The 23,147-nt window shown below is 39.2% G+C and overlaps 2 protein-coding genes across 5 annotated transcripts in view; both read right to left on the reverse strand.

The window, feature by feature from the left end:
• The window catches only part of Phtf1 (putative homeodomain transcription factor 1), a 49,499-nt gene extending 45,114 nt beyond the window's left edge, over positions 1 to 4,385 (reverse strand). For 3 of the 4 annotated variants that reach the window (XM_021158742.3, XM_021158739.3, XM_029475672.2), the window contains exons 1-3: positions 4,132 to 4,385; positions 3,793 to 3,868; positions 3,133 to 3,189 (exon numbers count right to left, since the gene is read on the reverse strand). In XM_021158742.3, the coding sequence (XP_021014401.1) occupies positions 3,133 to 3,189; positions 3,793 to 3,837 (102 nt within the window). In that variant the 5' untranslated portion in view covers positions 3,838 to 3,868; positions 4,132 to 4,385. The remainder of the gene's footprint in view (positions 1 to 3,132; positions 3,190 to 3,792; positions 3,869 to 4,131) is intronic. The other variant, XM_029475671.2, reaches the window with a different exon arrangement.
• A 164-nt stretch (positions 4,386 to 4,549) lies between these two features.
• Positions 4,550 to 23,147, reverse strand: part of Rsbn1 (round spermatid basic protein 1) — a 55,822-nt gene continuing 37,224 nt past the window's right edge. Inside the window, exons 3-8 of the mRNA XM_021158737.3 lie at positions 19,273 to 19,410; positions 18,801 to 18,943; positions 13,080 to 13,247; positions 11,329 to 11,437; positions 10,313 to 10,768; positions 4,550 to 8,362 (exon numbers count right to left, since the gene is read on the reverse strand). Of these exons, the coding sequence (XP_021014396.1) occupies positions 10,316 to 10,768; positions 11,329 to 11,437; positions 13,080 to 13,247; positions 18,801 to 18,943; positions 19,273 to 19,410 (1,011 nt within the window). The 3' untranslated portion in view covers positions 4,550 to 8,362; positions 10,313 to 10,315. The remainder of the gene's footprint in view (positions 8,363 to 10,312; positions 10,769 to 11,328; positions 11,438 to 13,079; positions 13,248 to 18,800; positions 18,944 to 19,272; positions 19,411 to 23,147) is intronic.

Genomic DNA, 23,147 nt, shown 5'->3' on the forward strand with positions numbered 1-23,147 from the left:
TCAGGTATTCTTGCTTTTCCCCGCCTATAGGGAAAGTAGTTTTTATCCATTAAGGGTGACATTTGCTGTAGGCTTTTTTTCCAATCTTTAGTAAGTTGAGGAACCTACTTTCAACTCTTATTTCATCATTATAAATTTTACAAATGCATAGAATTTTGTCAAGTGTTTTTACTGTGTCTATTGAGATCATATGGTTTGAGTCTTTACTCCATTAGACACATTATTTTTAAATGTTAAAATCAATGTTAAAATCAACTCCTTCCAGGCTAGCTAGGACTACAGTAAGACCCTGTCTAAAAACCCACATAAAAGAAAAAGGTACACTCCTACATAAACTGTATTCAACCACAGTAGATTAAACCATTCTGTTTGTTGCTAAAATGATGACATTAATGCTTTGCTAAGAGTTTTCACTCCTATGTTCACAATTTGTTTTCTCACATCTAACTAGTTTTGATGTCAAGGTAACCCTACACTTGGGAGGCTGGGCAGAGGACTGCCGTGCAGTGGGTACCAGCCTGCACCTCTGCACACAGCAACACCTCAGCCATCCCTCCTCACACACAGCTTCCTCTCAGTTCTCTTCAGAGCATAAGTTGTGAGTAAAACTCCTTTATGGGTTTCCTCTCCATCTACACGCTTCCACTGCAACCACCCCGGGATGCCTGCTGCTCTTTAAACAAGGCTTACACTTCTGTTAAGGCTCTGCCCCTTGTGTTCAACATCTACTAAAATGTCTTAAACACGGCAATTCAGTAAGAGTTTACCAAAGAGTTCTTACCATTTTTTCCATCCAAGATTAATGTATCATTTTTAAAGTTGTTTTAAGTTTTAGATTATTTTATGTGTCAAAAGAGGGTGTCAGATTAGGTTATCTTATATATTATGTGTGTTTTGACTGCATGTATGTACATGTACCATGTGAATACTTCCATGCCCACAGAGGTCGAAAGAGGTTGTCAGATCCCCTTGAACTGGAGTTACAGATGGTTGTGAGCTACCACGTGGGTGCTGGGAACAGAACCTAGACCTCTGGAAGGGCAGCTAGGTGCTCTTAACAACCTCTCCAATACCCTTTAAACATCCCAAACTATACTTTTATAAACATACTTAAAAAAATTTTTAACATTTCATTTATTATTTTTGTTTGTTTAATCAAACTATATATTTTTGAAAAAAAAATCTTAGTTTTCTCCCACTACCCTGAACATGAAGGCAGAAATGCCTATTTTTTTCAGGACATTCTAAAAAAAATTTAAGGTCTGTTTTTTCATACAATATATTTTTTTACCATATTCTTTCCTCTCCCCCAACTCTTCCCAAATTCTACCCCACCTACCCAACTTCCTGTGCTTCCTCTAAAAAACAAACACAAACCACACACATGTAAAAAACACAAGACTTTTCCATTGGTCCCACTATTCCTGTGCTTGAGACCTGCCCTGCAGTTTCCCAACAGTCTTAATATTTGCTACTCATGTGACACAGTAGCTGTGACACCACTGCCACTAAATAAAGCAATACTCTTTAAGGAGCTGTTAGTTAATGACCCTAACAGAGAACAATGGCAGGATCAACCCTGTGAAGCAACACCAAGAGAAGCAAGATGCTCCCAGAGCTGATGCAGGTAAGAATGCCTGCCCTTGAGCCCCAGGCATGCACACGGTTAACAAGGAACTCTGATAGGGTGCACTGAAAGGCATGTGTTAAGAGGCATGTAAATAAGAGGTGAGAACATCTAAATAGGAGGCTTCTTATTCTGCAGCAGGAAGGAAAATCCTTTTAAAGATTAGGAAACCAAAACCTGGACAAAACACATGGATCTTTAGGGATCACAAGGTTAGAGGTCACAAAACAATATCGAATTCCCAGTCCAGCCATTTCTATTACACTATTGATATGGCTTAGCAGCTCACAGAACAGACAAGACAGTTACAAAATGAAATTTGGAGGGGTTATTCATCTGAACCTCATCCTCAATTAATGAAAGGGAGGACTGTAGGAAATTGTGAAGTTAGTTGTGTCTGTTTAGCTCAAACAAACTTTTATGTGACTGGCTTATAAAGAAATATACCCTGAGAAATGGTTACTATATCCCACCCGAGACATTTGGAGGTCTAGTCTGATCAGTGTAACTTAGAGAAGTAAAATACTTTTAGCTTGTACTTACCCATGTTTTTAAAGAGTTGGTAAAGGTCTGTACCAAACCTTTTCGAAAAAAGTCCTAATCCAAGAATGTACTGGCATTTAGAAAAGATTTCCAAGGAAGAGATCCTAAATCTAGATTTATGTTCTTTTCTTTGGGCTTTTCCTCAAGGCATCTCAGCAACTATTCAATGACTAATTTGTACAGACACCAGTGTTTCTCTTTCCCATATGATGACTTAGATACTAAAACTTAATCTTCCCCTCTACTATTACAAATTAACCAACTGGCATTCCAAATTCCACAGCAGTTTTCAGTTATTTGGTTAACATGAAGAAACTGAAAGTGATGCTCAGTCCTAAGGGAACTTACTGTTAGGTAACCTAAAAAACCAAGACATGCCTCTAAACCAGGAGTTAAACATATATACTATATACATATGTGTCTGTGTGTGTATATATACACATATACATACATATATATATACATATATATATGTATATATATGTGTGTGTGTGTGTATGGGGGCCAAAGACTAGATGTAGGCCAAATATAAATTTTATTTGGCTTGTATAGTATAGTGTTGATGATGATTATGAGGAAGAGGAGGAGGAGGAAGAGGACAAAGAAGACAGAAAAGAAAAAGAAGAAGAGAGGAAGAAGATTGCTACCCCCTTAAAAATGTGGATATTTCTTTTGTTAAATGTGTTTATTTTTAGCCTCTCTCCAATAAAAGACTGGCAACACTGGATCTGAACTGTCATATGGTAAAAAGCTGACCAGAAATAAGAAGCCACTCTTCAATTTCGCTGGGACATTTGCTGCTGAGGCCACATATCGACTGTACTCTATCATTACCCATGCACTGCTGGCTTCCTTGTAAGACTCGGACGGTAAAAGAATGCATACTTGGTGGATAAATGCAAGTGTGATCCTCTCTTCTCTTTAAAGCAGTAACAAAGCTAGAATCAAAGAAATCAATTTACCTTAATCTGAGTCTGTTCGATTGACTTTTCCCATATCTGCTGATCATATGCTCCAATCTGAAACAAGGAGCAGGCTATTTAAATGATGCAAAGGCAATCTTTGTATCTAAGTCAAACCTCACAACGCCATGAATCTATTAAATATGGTATCTGGAAAGTGGGTTTCTTACATATCAAGTTCATATTCCCCAGGGATGTTTAAAAAAAAAGGCTGAATCTAAAAAGTGAAAAAAGCAACCCTCCAAATATTTTACACTAAAGACCACCTAAAATTCCACTCCCTAAAGAAAACATCAATGGGAATATCAGAGAAGAAGAAAAGGTAAGGAACAGCTCAATCAGACGATAGTAGCAATCTGAGCCATGCAGATAAGGATTTCATTCTTGTCTTTATAAAAAAAAATAATTAAAAGACTGATAATTTGCGAAAGCAAAGCATTGTAGTAGTCCGTGTATGCTGCCTAGAGAAAGGTGACTTACAGCTCACTTCCTAGAACCTAAAACTGGGTTTATAATGACTTTGCACATCATTTTTTATAATTATGTTGAGATGTTATATAAGAACATGTGATATTACCAAACTTAAGGAAAGTTAACAATATTCTTTAAGGGAGTTTTCTACAGGGAGTATGGATTACAAACAAAAACTACTGTTGTTACCTTCTTCTGATACCATGATATAGCATCTCTCTCATTTGAGGCCATCTGTGTCTCCAGCCAGAGAAATGGGATCTCACTGAAAACGAAGGAAATAGCTCGGTAAGTCCAGTGGTTTCAGGTCATTGTCCAGTTTGGGGGTATGGCTTAAAATCTGCTTCTCTCAGTCTCTCCATGAGCTGCTCTTACTCAGGATGTTCGCCAGTAAGAGGTGGGGGGAGGGGGAAATAGGCGAAGCAGCATCCGAGAAGCCTCTGCACCACCCAGCACAAGAATGGATGCGGGAACAGCAAGTACCCGAGCTGGCCTCCCGCGCCCTCCGCCTCCCCGCGGCCGGCTCACCTGGTGCCCGCTGCCAGGCAGGCTGCCGGCCGGGCCCCCGCTCCTCAGTGACCCCCGCCGGACCGAGAGCCCGGGGGCGAGGCGGCGGGCCCGGCAGGCCGCATCTTCCCCCAGAGGCCCGGCCGTCGGCGGGGCCGTTACCATGGAGACCCGCGGCGGCCAGCCCTGCCCGGGAGGCAGCCCGGCGTCCTGCGCCCGGAGGAGCGCAGCCTGCAGCCACAGACGCCCGACCTAGGCGGCCACAGAACAGGCCATGGGAGAAGCCAGGAGCCAACTGGGAAATGAGCAGAAGGAAGCGGGAAGGGTGCCTTCGCCAGCCACCTCGGCACCCGCAAGGGCAGGGTGCCCGGCTGGAAGCCAGCAGACGGCCCCCGGCCGGAGCTACGGCGCGCGTCGTCCGTGAGGGACGGGCCGCAGCTCCACAAGCTCTCGATGCGATCGGCCGCTTCCGCCTTCCGGCTCCGCCCCCGGCCGCCTTCCCGCCGCTCTGGCTGCCCGGAGGAAGAAGCCGACAGCCGCCTCGCGTGTAACCCTCGACGCTTAACGGAAAGTCACCTCAGAAACGACCCTCCCAGTACCCGTCGGTCCCCGGGAGGCTGGTCCCGATGTTCCAGAGGTTCCTGTGCGGGTCTGTAGCTTATAGCGTGATGTTTACTTCATGTCCTTGTCTCCTTTGGGTGGACGAGACTAGTGCAGGGCACGAGCCTTCGCTCGAGTTCTCCGTTCTTGTTGGATGGACAAATGTTGGTGAATTTGCGCGGCCTGGAACGCGGACAGGCTGGCTGTGGCCCAGTGGTTCCTCCTTCGGCTCTCGGCAGCTCCGGGACAAAGGCTTTCTGCTGCCCACACAACACTAAGGGGATGCACAGGGCTCGGACTGCACTGGGACTTCCCCCAAATCGGAGAAAATGGCTGTTTATAGTGATTCAAAGAGAGGTCCAGAGAAAGGGCAACTGCACTCTTATGTAAATATAAATATGTATACCCACAGGGTTTCTAAGCTGTTCTTGTCTCTATACGTTTGTGTGCACCTTAGTGGTTTGTTTCCAGGGGCTGCCTTGAACTTGAAAGCTAAGACCTTTCTTGCCCTAGGCACTAGCATTTAGTTGATGTAAGGCTAAAAATGGGTAATAGTTACCACTTAGGCAGTCTCCAGCTTATATAAGCCATTAAAATAGCGTCAAATGAAAGTTATCCATACTGTGAAACGACTAAAATGTTAACACCCATAGGAATTATTTTTAAAAATTACTTCACCCAGTTGGCAGTGATCCCCACCGTATACCCCTTAACTGTTCAGGGTTAAATAAAAAGCTGTTAAGACTTAACAGCCCCTTCAGTGCTGCTGAACAGTGGAACTCAAGGCAACAACCAACTCATTTTGGTAAATGACCTCAAAAAATTACTTTTAAGACCTAAATTTAACACTAATAATAAAAGCATTTGGCTTCATTGCCAAACACACAAGAGAGGTTTTTCTGGGCTGTGGCTAGTACTTTGAGGAATAGAATTAGTGGTACAGTTGCAAATTATTTTTCAGGAACCCTGGTAAAAATTTTCGGTGTTTTATTAGGATGCTGCTGTGTAAGGCAGAGCTTTGAACCCCAAAAAAACATTCAGGCCCCAGCTCCCAGCAATGAACTGTCATTTTAGGAAATTGACTTAACAAGTCTGTTTTCTCACCTGTGTTGTGGAAATGATTAACCCCCTCCTATCTATGAGAACTGATGAAATACTGAGACCCTTCTAAGACCTAAATGCTGTCAGGACAGGCAGCACTTCAACTACAGAGTTCACACAAAACTTAATGAGGAAAGGGATTCTCTTGTATCCCATACTCCATCCACATCTGAAGAGTAAACACCATCTCCATTATTACGCCATGCATCATCACAGCCTACGGCCGCTCTAAGTGCAGGTAACCAATTTTAAGCAGCAGTAAGGACGACTATCACAAACAAAAGCTTCACTTTTCTTCAAAACTAGTTGTACCTCAGGCTGGGCATCTCTGACCTTTTCTTTGGCAAAGAAAAGTCCATGATTTTCTTCTAAAGCTTAAAAATAAAATGGCACAAAGAAGGTGAGTAGACGGATGCATGTGTGTGAGTAGGGGAGAAGACTCCACTAACAGGGTGCCAGCAATGACAACTCCCATGTGCTATTCATTTTGAAACGTCAGTAAAGGACAAATCAGACTTTGTTTATTAAAAAAATACTTTACAGGAAAAAAAAAAACCTATGCATTCCATTGTCCTACTTTACAAAGAAATAGCTTAACAATTTAACACACTCAGACAGCTACAAAAAAGCACTGTGTTAAAAGAATTATTATTCACACAAAGTTGAGATTTAAGACTATCCATTAAAAACCTTTTAAAACACTTGTTAATGTCAATAAACAAACTAAGGCCACACAAACGCAAATAGTCCGCCAGGCAAATTAAACATTTCATCTATATGCAAAGACCTCTTAGATAAATTAAAGCCACAGGAAAAAAGTCTTAGCTGCCGATCAAAATGAAGTTTAGTCACAGAAAACACTATTACATGAAAATTTACAACGTGTGATAGTATTACATAAGTATTTCTTTAGAGAGAATTGAAAAGTGCTATATTTTAAGAGACGGCGGTCTCAACTACATGCACAAGTGGATCCTAAAAAATGTATGGAGATTTTTTAAATGGAAGGCCATAATATTTATGGATACTTGCTTTTAAAGCAACAGACTTCCAGGACGAGGATAAGTCCTTTATGCACTTAAGAAAAACACTGGTGATGTGTATCTCCTCTACTTACATGACCAGTAAATACGGCTACAGACTGTCTTGAAACATGAAACTTAGCACACACATGAGCCTCTGGCATGTGCTACTGAAAGGATGAAACAGATTTATTAGAAAAACACAAACTCAGTAATCCTAATTATCTTTAATAGATGCAAATAAATTTAAAAGGCAAATACAGATGAAAATATAATGGGCTAATATTAATGATAAAGGATATATTCACTAGGAACATATTTTCGTGGATTTTGGAGTCTTGTTCCTATATTAACTTTCCTTCTAGACAATATTTATACAGGGAAAAAAGCACTAAGCAAAAGTTTCTCAAGTCATTAGGTGAGATCTTTATGCCTGTTAAGACTGATACATCGTTTCCTAAAGTTTAGCAAATTATTTAAATTAGCTCTTTTCCCCATACAAGAGCTTGTAGTATTTGTGAACTAATAGTCCAACTGTTTCTGAGGGTACAGGGCACTTTCCAAAAGTCTTAGAGTAAAAATCATGTACCAGTAAAACTGTAAGTACTGAATAAGCAAAGTACAATTAAGACTAAGAATTCATTTCTCAAGAGTTAAACTTTGGAAGAGGAAACCAATATAAAGGTTATTATTATTGCTTCATGAATTTGGGACATCTCTCAGAATCGTAACCCTAACTCTTATCCTATCTTGATAATTATAGAATGACCTCTGGGACAGGGGAAGACTTATTCTTTTGAATGGTTACCATAAAATCATTCTATTTGCTGTTAGGAATATTAATTTATTAGGTCCTTTCGATTAGCATATTTTTAAAATATCCCTCTGATCCATAAACTACTAAAACTTATAGCCACATTCTGCAAGTAATCTCAAGGGCTGGCACAATAGATAACATACCAGAAAGGAAGATCAGCTTCAATTTCAGTTACAACTTCACTGCCATCGCTATTTTACAAATCAGAGGATACCAGACTGTTCCATGCCTCACTCCACCAACCAAATAGTTTAATGATTTAGAAAACTTGCGATCATTTGTATCACTCAACTAGGACACAGTTTTGAAAGCAGCAAGAAACTCAAAGCTTCTGCTTTTATGTTCATCAGTCTTTAAAGCATGCTATCAAAATCTAATACTCACATAGGACATTCAGGATTCCCAGGTACATAACTAGCTAAATGTTTCTTTCCATTCTATTGCAATCTAATATACAATGACTTCATTAGTACATGATTTTCAACATTTTTATATTCTTTTAATATGTTTATACTGGAAGTGAGGGTAGAATGTTTTGTAAAAGGAAAATGGAGATTTGCGTTTGATTGTAGGTCTTTGCAGATCCGCTGGTTCCTGAGTGATTGCACAGTGCTGGCTGTCAGGAGACAGTCTCCTTGTGTATTAGTAATGACCAGCTTAGATGACTGGATGGCATCTGCTGGATGGCAAGTGGGAGATGGGGAAATCGGATCTTGGAAGACAAGAAAAACAAAATAAAACTTTTTGCGTTAACAACTTTTTCTTTTCATGATTATTTTTAAAAGCAAATGTTGCCTGAGAAGAATTTTTCTTTGCACAGCCTGGTAAAGCTCTATGAAATTCTTCTGGACAGAAAAAAATAAAAATAAGAAATAACCCAAACCCATTCATTTTGTGATATGCCCCTTTTCTCCACAAAATAACAACAAAAAAAAATACCCTCAAAGGTCCCTTAAAAACTAGTTTGATAAACTAGAATTTACCCTAGAATTTATACACAGAATTTAAAAACACCCCTGTAATAATCACATTACCTTTCATACCATTCTAATTACCTTATTTACAAAGATAACTAAAAGCAACATCACTTCCAATTCATAAATGGTTTACATTGAAGTGTTTCCCTATTTATTTGTCTTCATCCTTTGTAACAGAGAATACATACATATACATATATATAAGGAATAATACAGAGTCTAACTAATCACTGTAGTATTTGCTGATGGTTACTTTTCTATCGGTTTACACAGTGACCTCTATACTTTGCTAATATGCATTTAACTACACAACAATATTGCACAAAGTAATATTTATATAAGATTTAACCTATTTCAGAATATTTTAGAGAAAATTCATATTTGATATTTCCAAAGATGCAGCGAAGTTTCCATGGTGACAGACATAATAAAGCAGCATCTTTTTCTTTTGCCTATGTTAATGCAAATATTTCAAATCTCACCATCCAGGAAAAAAATCAAATTGCACTGTAACCAGGTAGATACAAGAATCTGGTCTTAGGTGTGGAGAGCACTCTTCCTTTAGTAAACAAAAGGCCTACTGGTTGGTAACTAGAGAAAGTATAATGCATAGCACATGAACATCCCAAAGTAAGAGCCACGCTACTTGGATGAAGGAGGTCTGTTTGAAAAAGGGAAAACAAAGTAAATATCCAGACACTAAGTTTCAGCCTACCTGAAACTAGGATGGAAGTCTAATGCCTGCTATTAGAAAATAGCAACACTGAATAACAATGAACAAACCCAGGTATTAGCCTGATGAAACTGTAAGGTGTTTCAAAAGTAGATGCCAAGTCACAAGAATAGTTTCTCCTCCTAAGTTTGATGCTCAGCTCTGGCAGCCCTCATCAGTGAGACTGGTGTGGTTCTCTAACTTTGATATGAGGATACTAGGAAGCAGAACAGGTCAACATTATCTCTCTTCCTCGAAACAGCCTGTAGAGTTAGGATATATCCTAGAAAAGATCAAGGAACCATGGATCATGTATAGCCAATGTTTAGATTTTTGTTTGTCGTCTTTAGGTTTGTTTAATTGAAGTAGCCACTGGGTTTTAAATAACAGACACAAAAAGACGGCCTGGATCAGAGAGTGCTGTGTTTCCTCTTTTGCTGAAAACCAGAAGCCAGAGAGTTTTCTTTAGAGACCATGTCTTCTTTGTGGTTAGAACTAAACAACTCACTTGTCCATGTACCAGATGCAGGAGCCTTTCCTGCAACCAATATCATTTTACTGTGGAAACTAACGAGGCGCCATGAAGACACAAGCACTAAACCATAAATCTGCTTCTACCACATAAAGCACATATGGCAAGGAGAGATAAAATCAAGGGAAGTAAATACCACGTAAGAAAGAACCTGCTATTCCAGAGAATTCTTTTTTTGATTTGAAGAAGAGATTGAATTGTAACCTCACACCTTAAAACAGAAAGTAGCAGCAGACCCACTATTACATACTGTACTAACGATACAACTCTTAACTTTGCATAATCTGTGTAAAAAAGATATGCTTGACATTTGTGGAATGTCATTTCTCTTTATAGAATTATAGGCAAGATTTCTCCAATAAAACTTAACTTAAGCCAGTTATAAAACTATAACTTCACATCAAAATTTAAAAAAGTTAAAAAATGTGTTTGAATATGTACATGTCACACAGGAGTGCTTGGATGTGCCTGCAGACCGTGTTGCTGGTCAGAGTCCAGTCTGCTCTCCACCTTGAAAACTGGAAGAGGCTGAGTCTTCAGATCCTGTAGATGAAGTTCTGATGGAGGTGGGAAAGACGATGAAGCAGTTGTCAAAAGCTGCATCTCTGTGCATCTTTCCTCAGATTCAGTTTTTATTCTCACACACTGGGAGTCAACTTCTAAACCACAATCCATGTTGGAATTGCTCTCTGTGTTTTGAGCGGTTTCCACAACAGGGTGGTATTGTTTAAGCCTTATATGCCAGGCTAGGCTGCATACTGCTGACACTGTTTTGAACTGATGAATGACATTTCTAGGGATGAAGTAGATATCATTGTCGCAAAGCTGAATTCTAGCATAGCGAATGCCTTCTCGCCTCATTTGGTTTAGTTTTGCTTCATCCACCCACTGTACACACTAAAAAGAAAGGCAAAAAATTACATAAAGCCTTAAAATGTAATGATTCAAAAAATATTTCAATACACACAGGGAAAAAGAATTGTAAACTATGTTAAACAGTTTATCTTGAGAGACCATAACTACTGGAAAGCCTTTTTCCACACATTTTACCCTTCTTAGTCATAAAATACAGCCTATGGCCATATGAAATCAGTACATCCTTGAAAAAGCAGCTAAATATCAGTATCTTTACCACACATAAAGGTAACATTTAATGTTCTCTTTCACATCTTGCTCTTTGACATTTTGCAGTTGAGGCCACAGTATCGTGAGGTTACCAAGTGAGACTGCTTATGGTCAGAAGTAAACAGCTGTGTCCTCCTTAGCCATCTCAGACACACCCTCCATCGCAACAATTTTGAATTCTAGAACCACCATACTCTAATACACACAGAATTTAATACAAATAAAGTTCAATTTATTGTCCGCGAAACCAATGATAAAATCCCTAATAAAATGGATTCAGATGCAGCTTCCAACATCTCCCTCAAAGGGTGATAAGAACCCAAGAGCATTACCTGAGAAACTGGAGGTTCGTGAAGGTCTAACTGAAGTCTCTGTACAACATCAGTAAAATCCTCAGCATGAAAACAAATCACATCTTTGGTTATGCGAGGCTGATCACTCCTAATATTAATAAAACAAATTTAGGGACTAGCATCACAATAGAAAATGGCAATTTCAGTTTTCTTATTTCTAGAATGCTACCATTAGCAAATAAGTAAATAAAATGCCTATCTCCTAAGGAATAGATTATACTTGCTTCCTAATCAGTTTTCAAAAAATAAAAGCAAATCAATAAAATGTCTTTTAAACAAAAATCAGGACTGGAGAGATGGCTCAGCAATTACAAGCACCAGCTGCTCTTCCAGAGGACGTGGGTTCCATTCCCATCACCCATATGGCAGCTCACAACTGCAACTCCAGTTGCAGGGGTTCTGGCACCCTCACAGAGATACATGCAGGAAAAACACCAATGCACATGAAGAAAAATCTTTTTCTACTAAAAATCAGGTAAGTTGTTAGAAACTCAAACAATAATGGGTAAAATGAATAGTTTTTGCTAGTCTTACAGCAACCGTTCATCCTGGTGCACAATCACAATCCCAGCAACTGAGGAGGCTGAGGTCAAGAAGAGGATCTTTTAAGACCAGCCTGACCTTGACCAATAAGTTCAGTGCTGAGTGAGACCCTGGTTCAGAGGATTTTGGGTGTTTTTTAAGTTTTATTCTAAATGTGATGCACTTGCTGTTGTTTTACTGGGGCTTTGAGCTTACAGGGGAGTGTAAAATGTGCCACCACTACTGAAAAGAGTACACAGCTACTCAAAACAATAAGACAGAATTGCCATAAAATCCAGCAACTCCTCTGGGTACTGAACACTAAAGACGCAAGGAGATATCTACATATCTATTTTAACAACGAGTCAAAGGCAGAAGTAACCCAAACACTTATTTAGTGGGCTAATCTATGTATATGTCTGTGTGCATGTGCAAGTACATGTGTGCAAAATGAACTATTCTTGGCCTAAAAAGGAAATAAAGTCTGATACTTGTTATAACACAGGTAAACTCTGAGGGACATTATTATAATAGAAATGGCTGAGTCAGGGGAAAAAAACAAAACAAACAAACAGAAAAACCAAACTGGAACTGCCAGGCTGGAATGTCTTAGTGAGTAGTGGTGGTGCCTGCCACAAAGCCTGAGCTCATCCCAAGACCCAGGTAAACAGAAACAACTCCTAAAAGTTGTCTAATCGGCACACAGTTGCTATGGCAAACACCTCACAGTCACAAAAATTAAGTGTGATCAAAAAATTCCCTTTTGCCACTATAATTTTATGTTACGCTTACATTTGTGTATGTGCAGGTACATGTGTGTATACCAGAGTGCAGTCAGGTCTAACAGCAAGCACCTTTAATCCACTGAGTCACAATCGCTCACTAGGATTACTCTTTTTAAAAAGGATAAGAGTAGAGAGAGTTCCCATTTCTATGAGACAAATGGCAAAAGAACGCAGAGTAATGGTTCCCATGACTAGGGGTGAGGGAGAAAGTGAACTGTGGGACATCAGGTTTCAGTTTGGCAAGAAAAAAATTCTAGAGCACTGTTTCATCAAAGTGTGGCTACACTTATGCCATTAAAATGTTTGCATGGTAAACTATGTTATGTGTATTTCAACACAATTTAAAAATTGGTTCCTGATCTTTTAAACAAAATCCACATTTTCTTAGACATTACTTAACCCTATTTGGTGCCTTGAACTTACCATTCACCGAATTGTACAGCCTTCAAAACCCCAACAGCAGCCGTACTTTGCCAGTCAAACCCCTGACCTACATGATCAGCATGAGCTCTGGTCCTGTCTTCAAAGAGGACTTCTCGGGGTTCACTTGTCCGAGGTAGGTACTGGAGATTTTTAATTTCATTCATTGATCTATAGTTGTTTGGTTGTAAAACAAGGGAAGTAAAAGGAAATAAACAGCAGTAAGGTAAAAGGGCAGATCTGCTATAATATTAGGCTTAAATGAGTACAATGATTTTGATCATTAGCATTGAACATACTATTAAAATTATTAATATGATTCCCTCCCTTTCCCTATAGACTATACCTTTATTAGGCTCAAATGAAGAAACTGAATGCATAAAATTTCTCTAGACAAGGACAATATGATTCAAGGCTTAAACTATATGCTTCTTTACCTTTAGCTCAAATACCCCATTTACAATTCTCAAAACATTCTACCAGGACTTAAGATTCCAGGCAGCAAACGGAGCATCCAGCTGATCTCCTTCTGCACTAAATGGAGCTACTACAAACAGGAGAAGGGAAGACAGGAGAGTGGACAGAAATATACATGAAATAGAGTTAGGCATGATAGATAGCTACTGATAAAAAAAGATGGGAGTTTATTATAGTCTGCTTTTATGTGATCAAACACTTCTAAATTTAACAATCTAATGATGATAGTAGAGGAAATGAATTAGTGAATTAGCAATGCCAACAAACTTTTGCATGATGGAAAATAATCACACTGTCTTAGACTAATAAAACTGAACAGAGAACGTCAAAAGACTAGACTATTCAATAAGGAGTCAACAGGAAAAGGGGCAATGGACCTTGGAGAAGCTCAGGTCAAAAGAGGCAGAGGCACAGGAATGATATGGGACAAAACTTAACTGAAACTGAGAAAGGGGGGGTGATGACTGTGGTGGTTGGATGAGAAAGGCCCCTAGGGGCTCATATATTTGAATGCCTGGTCCTTAGCTGGCAAAACTGATTTGGAAAAGGATTAGAAGGGGTAGCCCTGTTAGAGACGGTGTGTCACAGGAGGGTTCAAAAGCCCAGCCCAGGCCAGTCTCTCTCTCTCTCTCTAGCTCTTTGCCTCTGACCTGCAGATCAAGATGTAATGTATTCCTCTCTCACTTGTCCTCACAGTCCCTGACTTTTCATCAGGCATCAGATCATTGTCTATGTGATCTGATCTATAATCTCTAGAGATCGAGCTGGGTGAGGCCTGTGGAATTACAGTAGGCTCATTCCAACTCTCAAAGCATTCAAAACTAGTTCAAAAGGAAGCATAAGCCAATGCCTGCTACACCGTGCATTCTAATTAACAGTATAAAAAGAAATCTGCATAGAGGAGTCCTTTGGAAATTTTCCAACTCATAAAAAGAGTTTCTTCTTATTAAATATAACCAGGTTCAAGTATGATGCCTAGAACTTCTAGAACCATCTAACAAGCAAGCACAAAGCTAATATGAGCACAAAAGCCTAGGCAAGAAGAGTGATTAGCAGAGAATGGAAATGATCTGGCTCTTTGAGGCTGGTATTTAGCTGCTGACCATATGGTACCCAGAGATAACCTTCCTTCCTAGACTTCTTGAATTATGGGGTAACATTTTTTTAATCTCGTTAATCCCACTTGAGTCAAAATTATTCTTATTCTTTTTTTTTTTTTTTTTTTTTTTTTGGTTTTTCGAGACAGGGTTTCTCTGTGTAGCTCTGGCTGGAACTCACTCTGTAGACCAGGCTGGCCTCGAACTCAGAAATCCACTTGCCTCTGCCTCCCAAGTGCTGGGATTAAAGGCATGCGCCACCACTACCCGGCAGAGTCAAAATTCTTTATAGCCATAACCATTCTCATAAAATTCAGCTGGAAGAAAGGAAAAGAATGGGAAGGAAAAGGGGAGGAGGGAGGAAAGCAGAGAGGGAAAAAGGGAGAGAGGGAAACTGACTCTTCATATCGACTTTGCCCTCAGAATAGCACAACTCGGGATAACTGGGGACCCTATTTAATGCCTACTTTTGTGCCTATTCACTCTAATGTGAAGCCTGTCTACGGCCAGGCTGAATGATTTATATATATATATATAGAGAGAGAGAGTCTCCAATAAGTATAAAGATGTACTCAAAGTATGAATGGGTCACCAAAGAATAACCAAACTCCTACAGACAGCATACTGACAAACAAAATTCACAGTGATGACATTTAAAAATCCAAAAGTTAGAAGATAAAATGTCAGGTAAACGTTTCCAAATAAAACCAAAGAGGTCTATACTGTTACTGACTAAAGGCACTGAGAAACTGAAGAGACTGGCAGTGGTTAAGAGCAGTGGCTGCTCTTCCAGAGAACCTGGGCTTGGTTTCTAGCACACATGGCAGCTCACAACTGTCTGTAATTCCAGTTCCAGGGAATCTGACACCCTCACACAGATGTGAATTCAGGCAAAACACTAATGCACATAAAATTTTAAGATTAAATATATATTTAAAAGTTAGATATCCAATACTGAAAGGATATAATAATAATTTTTTAAAAAATGAAAGTTGGACAATGGTGGCATACTCTTTTAATCCTAGTAATTGGGAGGCAGAGGCAGGTGGATCTCTGAATTCAAGGCCAGCATGGTCTATAGAGCAAGTTCCAGGACAGACAGGGCTACACAGAGACTCTGTCTTGGAAAAAAAAAAAAAAAAAAAGAAAAGAAAGAAAACAAACATGAAAAAAAAAAGAAAGAAAAGGAAAAAAAGGGCTCTTAAATCAGGAGTGCTATTCTTCCATGAATAGGAGAAAAGAGGATGGAGGGAGGGAAGAAAGGGGCGGGAGGAGGCGAGGAACACAACACTGAACAGGGGAAATTAAGCATGTTAAAACTTCCAGAAATGAAAACAAACAAAAATCGTTAAAAGGGTTGCTATCCAGTGACAATAGTTGGAAAAATGCATCTCCATACTCCAACAAAATTATCAATTAAATTTAATGACAGAAAAAGAAAAATTCAGAATATACTGACTCAGTAATATCTTCCATTTCTTAGAATAATTCATGAAAATGTGTTTGAGTAAGTAAAGGAAATACACCTAGAAAAACAGTCTAGGTAAGCCACCAGCTTAAGTCTTAGGTTTACAGTCTTCTATGATGAGCTGAACACAGACCTCCAAAGGTGCTCGTGGTATATACAAGAAAGCTTAAAGTTCATCTTAGAGTCCAGAGAAACAGTAGTCACAGGAAACAGCAGAGGCAGGAAAGGTTAGCAGAAAGTGGATAAAGAGACTGGAGACTGGAAAAAGCAAACTACAGAATTAGAAAAGAATAATTCTGCAGGTAGATTACAAGAGTAAATTCAGCTAGATTAAAAAAAATACTAAATTTACATATGTTTCAAAGTAACTAGAAGAATGGGAAGATTTTCAACATTAAGAAATATGAAGTGTTTGAGGGAATGGAAATGCTAATTACTCTGATTTGACCATTGTACATACATTGTACACATGTATCAAATTATCACAATGAACCTCATAATACTTATAATTACTATGAGTTTATTAAAAAGAAAAACAATTAAAAGTATTACAGAAACTCTAGAAAGACTTCATGATAGGGAGAAAAGATGGCTCTGTAGGTAAGAGTACTTGCTATGTCAGCATGAAGACCTGAGTTCTGACCTCAGCATCCACATAAAAAGCCATGCATGCCACACTTACACACGTAACCCAGTGCTATGAGGGTGAAGAAAGAAGGATCACTGTGGCTTGCTGGCCACTAACCAGCACTTTGTTCACTGAGACCCTGCCTCAAAGGAATAAGGTGGAGAGTAATAAATAAAACAGGGCATTAAACATTCTCCTGTCGCCAGTGCTCATGCACATGTGCATGATCCACAAGTCTATGTACAAATACCATACTCGTACAACACGCACATAAAGAGAAAAAAGAAAAGAAAATACATGCTGAGCAAGTATTCTATCGACTGAGTCACATCCTCAAATCCCATATAGTTTTTTTTTAAATTGGGTATTTATTCCATTTACATTTCCAATGCTATCCCAAAAGTCCCCCACACGCTCCCCCACCCACTCCCCCACCCACCCACTCCCACTTTTTGGCCCTGGCGTTCCCCTGTACTGAGGCATATAAAGTTTGCACAACCAATGGGCCTCTCTTTCTACTGATGGTCGACTAGGCCATCTTCTGCTACATATGCAGCTAGAGTCAAGAGCTCTGGGGTACTGGTTAGTTCATAATGTTGTTCCACCTATAGGGTTGCAGACCCCTTTAGCTCCTTGGGTACTTTCTCTAGCTCCTCCATTAGGGGCCCTGTGATCCATCCACTAGCTGACTGTGAGCATCCACTCCTGTGTTTGCCAGGCCCCGGCCTAGTCTCACAGGAGACAGCTATATCTGGGTCCTTTGAGCACAATCTTGCTGGTGTGTGCACTGGCGTCGGCGTTTGGAGGCTGACTATGGGGTGGACCCCATATAGTTTTAAGTGAGGGTTTTCAGGGGTGTCTTAAGTACCTGAGGCTATGTGAGCTTAAGTAGCACTCTCCTGTGAGTTTTAAGCTCAAATTGAAACTAATCCACTAAAACTTCCTTTTGAGCTCTTAACTGTTTCTTTTTTTAATTATTTATTTTGAGATAAGATCTCAATATGTAGCCCTATTAGCATGGAACTTACTGTGCAGACCAGAGTGGCCTCAAACCCAGATATCCACCCCCCTCACCTCTGAAGCTCCTGGATTAAAGGTGTATAACACCATGCCCAGCTTAATTTTAAATTGCTATTTCCATTTTCAGTCTCATTGAACAGCATTTTCTAAAATGAAATCTTTGTTTTATGTGTATGAAAGAGAAAGTAGCACCTGATTTATCACAGTTTTATACAATAGCAAAACAGCACATGTTTCACTCAGCAAATCATGTTTTCCTATGTGTGTCATAATAAGATATAATTAAAACAGTCCCCAGTCTCAGGGAGGCCAAAATTTATTAAGAAACAAAAATAGTAAGAAGATCAAGGAACCATGTTGCAAGGCCAGAGATAGAACCAATTAGCTTGTTCCACGCTCCACAAAGACGATTTAAGGTAAGTTTGGAAGCTTTACCTCCTAGGCAAAGAGGAAGGTGGACGATGGGGCATTCCAAATAAAACTATGGGCTGGAGAGATGGCTCAGCAGTTAAGAGCACTGCCTGCTCTTCCAAAGGTCCTGAGTTCAATTCCCAGCAACCACATAGTGGCTCACAACCATATCTGATGCCACCTTATGGTGTGTCTTATGACAGCGACAGTGTACCCACATACATGAAACAAATAAATAAATCTTAAAAAAAAAAAATACAGTGCAAGAGCAAAAAGCAATAGAAGACAATAGTTTGGAAATAGAATTCAGTAGCTAGGAAAGCCTGAAAGCTGACTCAAAGGTACTATATTGTAAAAGTTTTGTATAGACCACACTAAAGAGAATGATGGTTTATCCTACAGACAGTTGGAAGATACAAGTTTTAAGAAAAATCATTTTTTCAGGATACTACTGACCATATAATAGGTTATCTAAACTAGGCAACTGACAACATAAATTTTTACCTAAAGGAATGCTTCAAAAATATAGACAAGTTTCAATACCAAACTCAGGTATCAATCATTTTTATAAACCATCTACTAAAGAGAGTGGTTTTGCTTATTTGAGCACAATTAACTTTTACCGTCGTCTTTTGAAGGGTGACTTTGGCATATCTGCTGTAGGGATCATCTGTTCTCCTGGCCTCACCCACATTATAGGCCCGTCATCGCTCTGAGACCTACATTGTAGCTGGAGGCTGGAAAGTGTACCCCAGGGCAAAGTCATCTAGAAACCAAAGAAATTAAGTTACATTTAAAAGATTTTAGACTGTTTACATATTATCTCCCATCCAAATAAAAATACTAAAAGCCATTTCACATGTGTATATGAAGAAATAAAAGCCATATTTCAGAGTAACATGTTAAAAAATAACTGAAATAGTCAATAACAATACTTTTCTAAACATTTCTATACGAACTAGCATATAAAATTTAATTTTAGTAAGCAAGATTAACTGAGTACTCTAATTGTATGTGTCTCTGAAATAATGATATACTGAAATAATACTGGAAGTGTCTACTGAAAAAAGGTTAATAGTCTAAAGAAACACTCACTTTCAGAAATGGTGATTCTTCTAGCATATCTAGGAACTCTGGGAAATAATCACCAACTTCTTCATCTACTGCTCCAACAAGACTTATCTGCCGCATAGGACCTGCTCGGTAGGTACCACAACAATATGTCCTGTTGACCTGAGATGCAATGAAAGAGAGGGGAAAGGTTTGAAGTGCACTATAAAGGAGAACTGAGAATTGTTTCTAGTATTAGTATTTCAACTACATACTAAGGATTCAATGGTCAGTTCTTTGGACAGAGTTAACCAGTCACCCAAATATTGTCATGTCAGCCACAAACAGAAATATTTCAATGTGTAAGTCTGCCCACTAGTTCAATACCTCAAAGAAAAGCATTAAGACAGATTTCTTTAATAATTATTTAATTTTAAAAACACTTTATTTTGAAAAGACAGAATAAACAGTAAAACTGGCAGGGCAAAGACTACCATAGCCTCAGTAATCCTTCATGCCCACTATATACTCCTCAGCTTAACTTCACTCTAAAACAGATTATCAAGCTATTGCACTACTCTTAAATTTACTTAATTCAAATATCACAATATTAACAGCACCCAATTTACAAGCAGCCCAAAAAATATAGAAAGCTAACTGATGTGACATGGATTAAAAATAAAGTGCCTCTTCTTGTTTGAAAAGAGAAAGAAAGAAAAGGTAAAGGGAGGATGGAGGAGAGAAAGGCAAAAGGGAACTCAACCAAGTTTATTTTCATCCACACAGAAAAGCTTCTTGCCTTATTAGGAGCTTCACACCTTATAAGGTTTACACTTTTGTGAAGACAGACTAAGACTGTCTTCAAATAACAGCCAAATCGTTAAGATTTTTACTTAGTGGCATAACCATTAACAAGTTAAACAAACATGCTATACAATTCAAGTACATACTTTAGTGTCTGTTTTTAATTCCAGTGTTTATCAATTCACCTCACTTTTTATTGATTTTTCATGTCACTGCAACCCAAAACAAATCAGTAATGACATCCTACAGGTAAATGAGAAATGTTTAGTCATCTGTTGTCTTAGTTTTCTTCCAGGCGCCTTCCTCTATTTGCAGAGTTGGCCTATTTCTCATTCAACATATTATCTATGGGTGTTTTAAATTATAATGTGAATTTATTACATATACCCTCTGCATTCTGTATCTAATTCTCTATATGGAAATGGTCCCTCAAAGAGTCTGTAAGTACGACTTCTCTCAGCCAGGCTGTAGACATTCAAATGCAGGCCTATGACACCGAGCACAGGGCCTATGACACCGAGCACAGGGCCTATGACACCGAGCACAGGGCCTATGACACCGAGCACAGGGCCTATGACACCGAGCACAGGGCCTATGACACCGAGCACACAGTTTTCTTCTCAGCTTCCTCTCTACTCCTAAGCTTATTTATTGTTGTGGGATTTCACAAGGCAGTGCTAATCATTTTCTCAATTCCCTTATTAGAAATTTATAAGCCTTTTCCTCATTCCTTAAGTAACAAATTTTATCCTTCTAAGTAGTACCTTATGTAAGAAATAATCATTTCTTTTTTTCTTTTTTTTTTTTTTTTTTTTTTTGGTTTTTCGAGACAGGGTTTCTCTGTGTAGCCCTGGCTGTCCTGGAACTCACTTTGTAGACCAGGCTGGCCTCGAACTCAGAAATCCGCCTGCCTCTGCCTCCCGAGTGCTGGGATTAAAGGCGTGCGCCACCACGCCCGGCGAAATAATCATTTCTTATCTAATTGCAAAATATCTCAGAATCACAGTCCTGACAAGAAGGTTTCCCAAGAGCCATCTTGCCAAAGGATCTCCTAAGGAAAAAAAACACTTCACCATCAACTTCCCTTTTCTGAATGCTTCATTGTTCCATTAAGCTCAAACTCTTCATGGCTGATCAAGTGCCTTCGGAACGACTATTCCAAAAGAACTATATGATTTGCCACATTTTCACACACACACACTTTAATCTTTGTTCACTTCCAATTTTTACATGTTGTTATTGTTGACCATTATAATTTTAACTTAACCATCTAGGTAACTAGGTCAATGAGAAGACAGATCTAAACAGGTTTCCATGTAAAGAAATCAAGTCTATGAAAATCACAGGTCTTAGGCAAATTGGATTTGAAGTTATAACTAGATTAAGATAATAGTAACAATACGGGTTTGGGAATATAGCTCAGAGATAAGAGCACTTTACTGGCATATGTGAGGTCCTGGGTTCAATCCCAGCATTTAACAAAAAGTTAAAGACATCTCGTTGCACCCTCAGCAAGCCCCAATACCTAGACCTGCATATCCAATATTACAGCCTAGTCTGGCCACCCTTACTTACTGGGCCCTCAGCCTCCAGGTTCTGATCAGGACATACCCCGCCCACATAATCCTCCAGGCCCTTCATAAGATATATTCAAACCTGTCTGTCCAGCCAGATCCTGCACATCTTGCACCAGGATCTTGCCAGGTAAATATCCACCTGATCCTCCCCCCATACACTTTTCCCAAACCCCAGATTTACACCCAAATCCAGACTTAAACCAAGACACACATCCTGGATGCTCCCCAAATCCCTTTGTGCATCTGACTTCATGCCTCCTAAGCCACACCCACCTTTAGGACCAATCTCACCTATATATCCTGTGTTCTGTTCCAACATGCTCTGGTTCTATCACAGAACAAAAGAAGTCTACATGCTCAGATCTCACAGCAAAAATACAAACAATATTAAAGATCAAGACAGTATTTCTTCCCTCCCACCAAAATCCACCAGTCCTGTAGAAATGTTTACCAATGAAAAATTTTTAGATGAACACCAACCAGCACACAGAATTTAAAAGACCAAGTTTAAATTTAAAAAATTCAAGGATTTGGACTGGAGAGATGGCTCAGCGGTTAAGAGCACTGACTGCTCTTCCAAAGGTCCTGAGTTCAATTCCCAGCAACCACATGGTGGCTCACAACCATCTATAATGGGATCTGATGCCCTCTTCTGGTGTGTCTGAAGACAGCTACAGTGTACTCACATAAAATAAATAAATCTTTAAAAAAAAATTCAAGGATTTAAAGAAGACAAAAAGAAACAGCTCAATGAACTTTAAAAAAAAATAATAATAAATACCTAAGTGATGCCCAAGAAAACACAATATTTTTGCTCAAAGGACTAGCTGGAACAATAATAAGCCAAGAGAATGAAATTAAAGGGAGACAAAACAGAAAAGGAAAAGAATCTATCCCTGTTTGCAGATGACATGATAGCAGGTGTAAGAGATCCTAAAATTTCTACCAGAAAACTTCTAGAAATAATTGATCATTTTAGCAATGTGGCAGGAATCATAATCAACTTTCAAAAATTAATAATTCTTCTAGGCCGGGCGTGGTGGCGCACGCCTTTAATCCCAGCACTCGGGAGGCAGAGGCAGGCGGATTTCTGAGTTCGAGGCCAGCCTGGTCTACAAAGTGAGTGCCAGGACAGCCAGGGCTACACAGAGAAACCCTGTCTCGAAAAACCAAAAAAAAAAAAAAAAAAATCTTCTATACACCAATAACATACAGAGGAAAAGATCATGGCCCCACTCCCATTCACAACAGCCTCAAGGAAATGAAAATATCTAGGAATCAACCTAACCAAGGAAGTACAGGACCTACACAATGTAAACTTTAAACCTGTGAAGGAAAAGTAGAGAAAGACAGTATGAAAATGAACATCCTGTCAAAAGCCATTTACAGATTCAATACAATCCCATCAAAATCCCTGTCTCATTCTTCACAAAACTTGAAACACTCCTAAAATTAAATGGAACCATAAAGGACTCTGGATAAGCAAAACTATCCTAAGCAAAAAGAAGAATGCTGGAGGGCTCACCATTCCACAGCATG

Source organism: Mus caroli, unplaced genomic scaffold (assembly GCF_978045245.1).
Source record: "Mus caroli unplaced genomic scaffold, Mus_caroli_1 scaffold_3, whole genome shotgun sequence".
Lineage (NCBI taxonomy): Eukaryota > Metazoa > Chordata > Mammalia > Rodentia > Muridae > Mus > Mus caroli.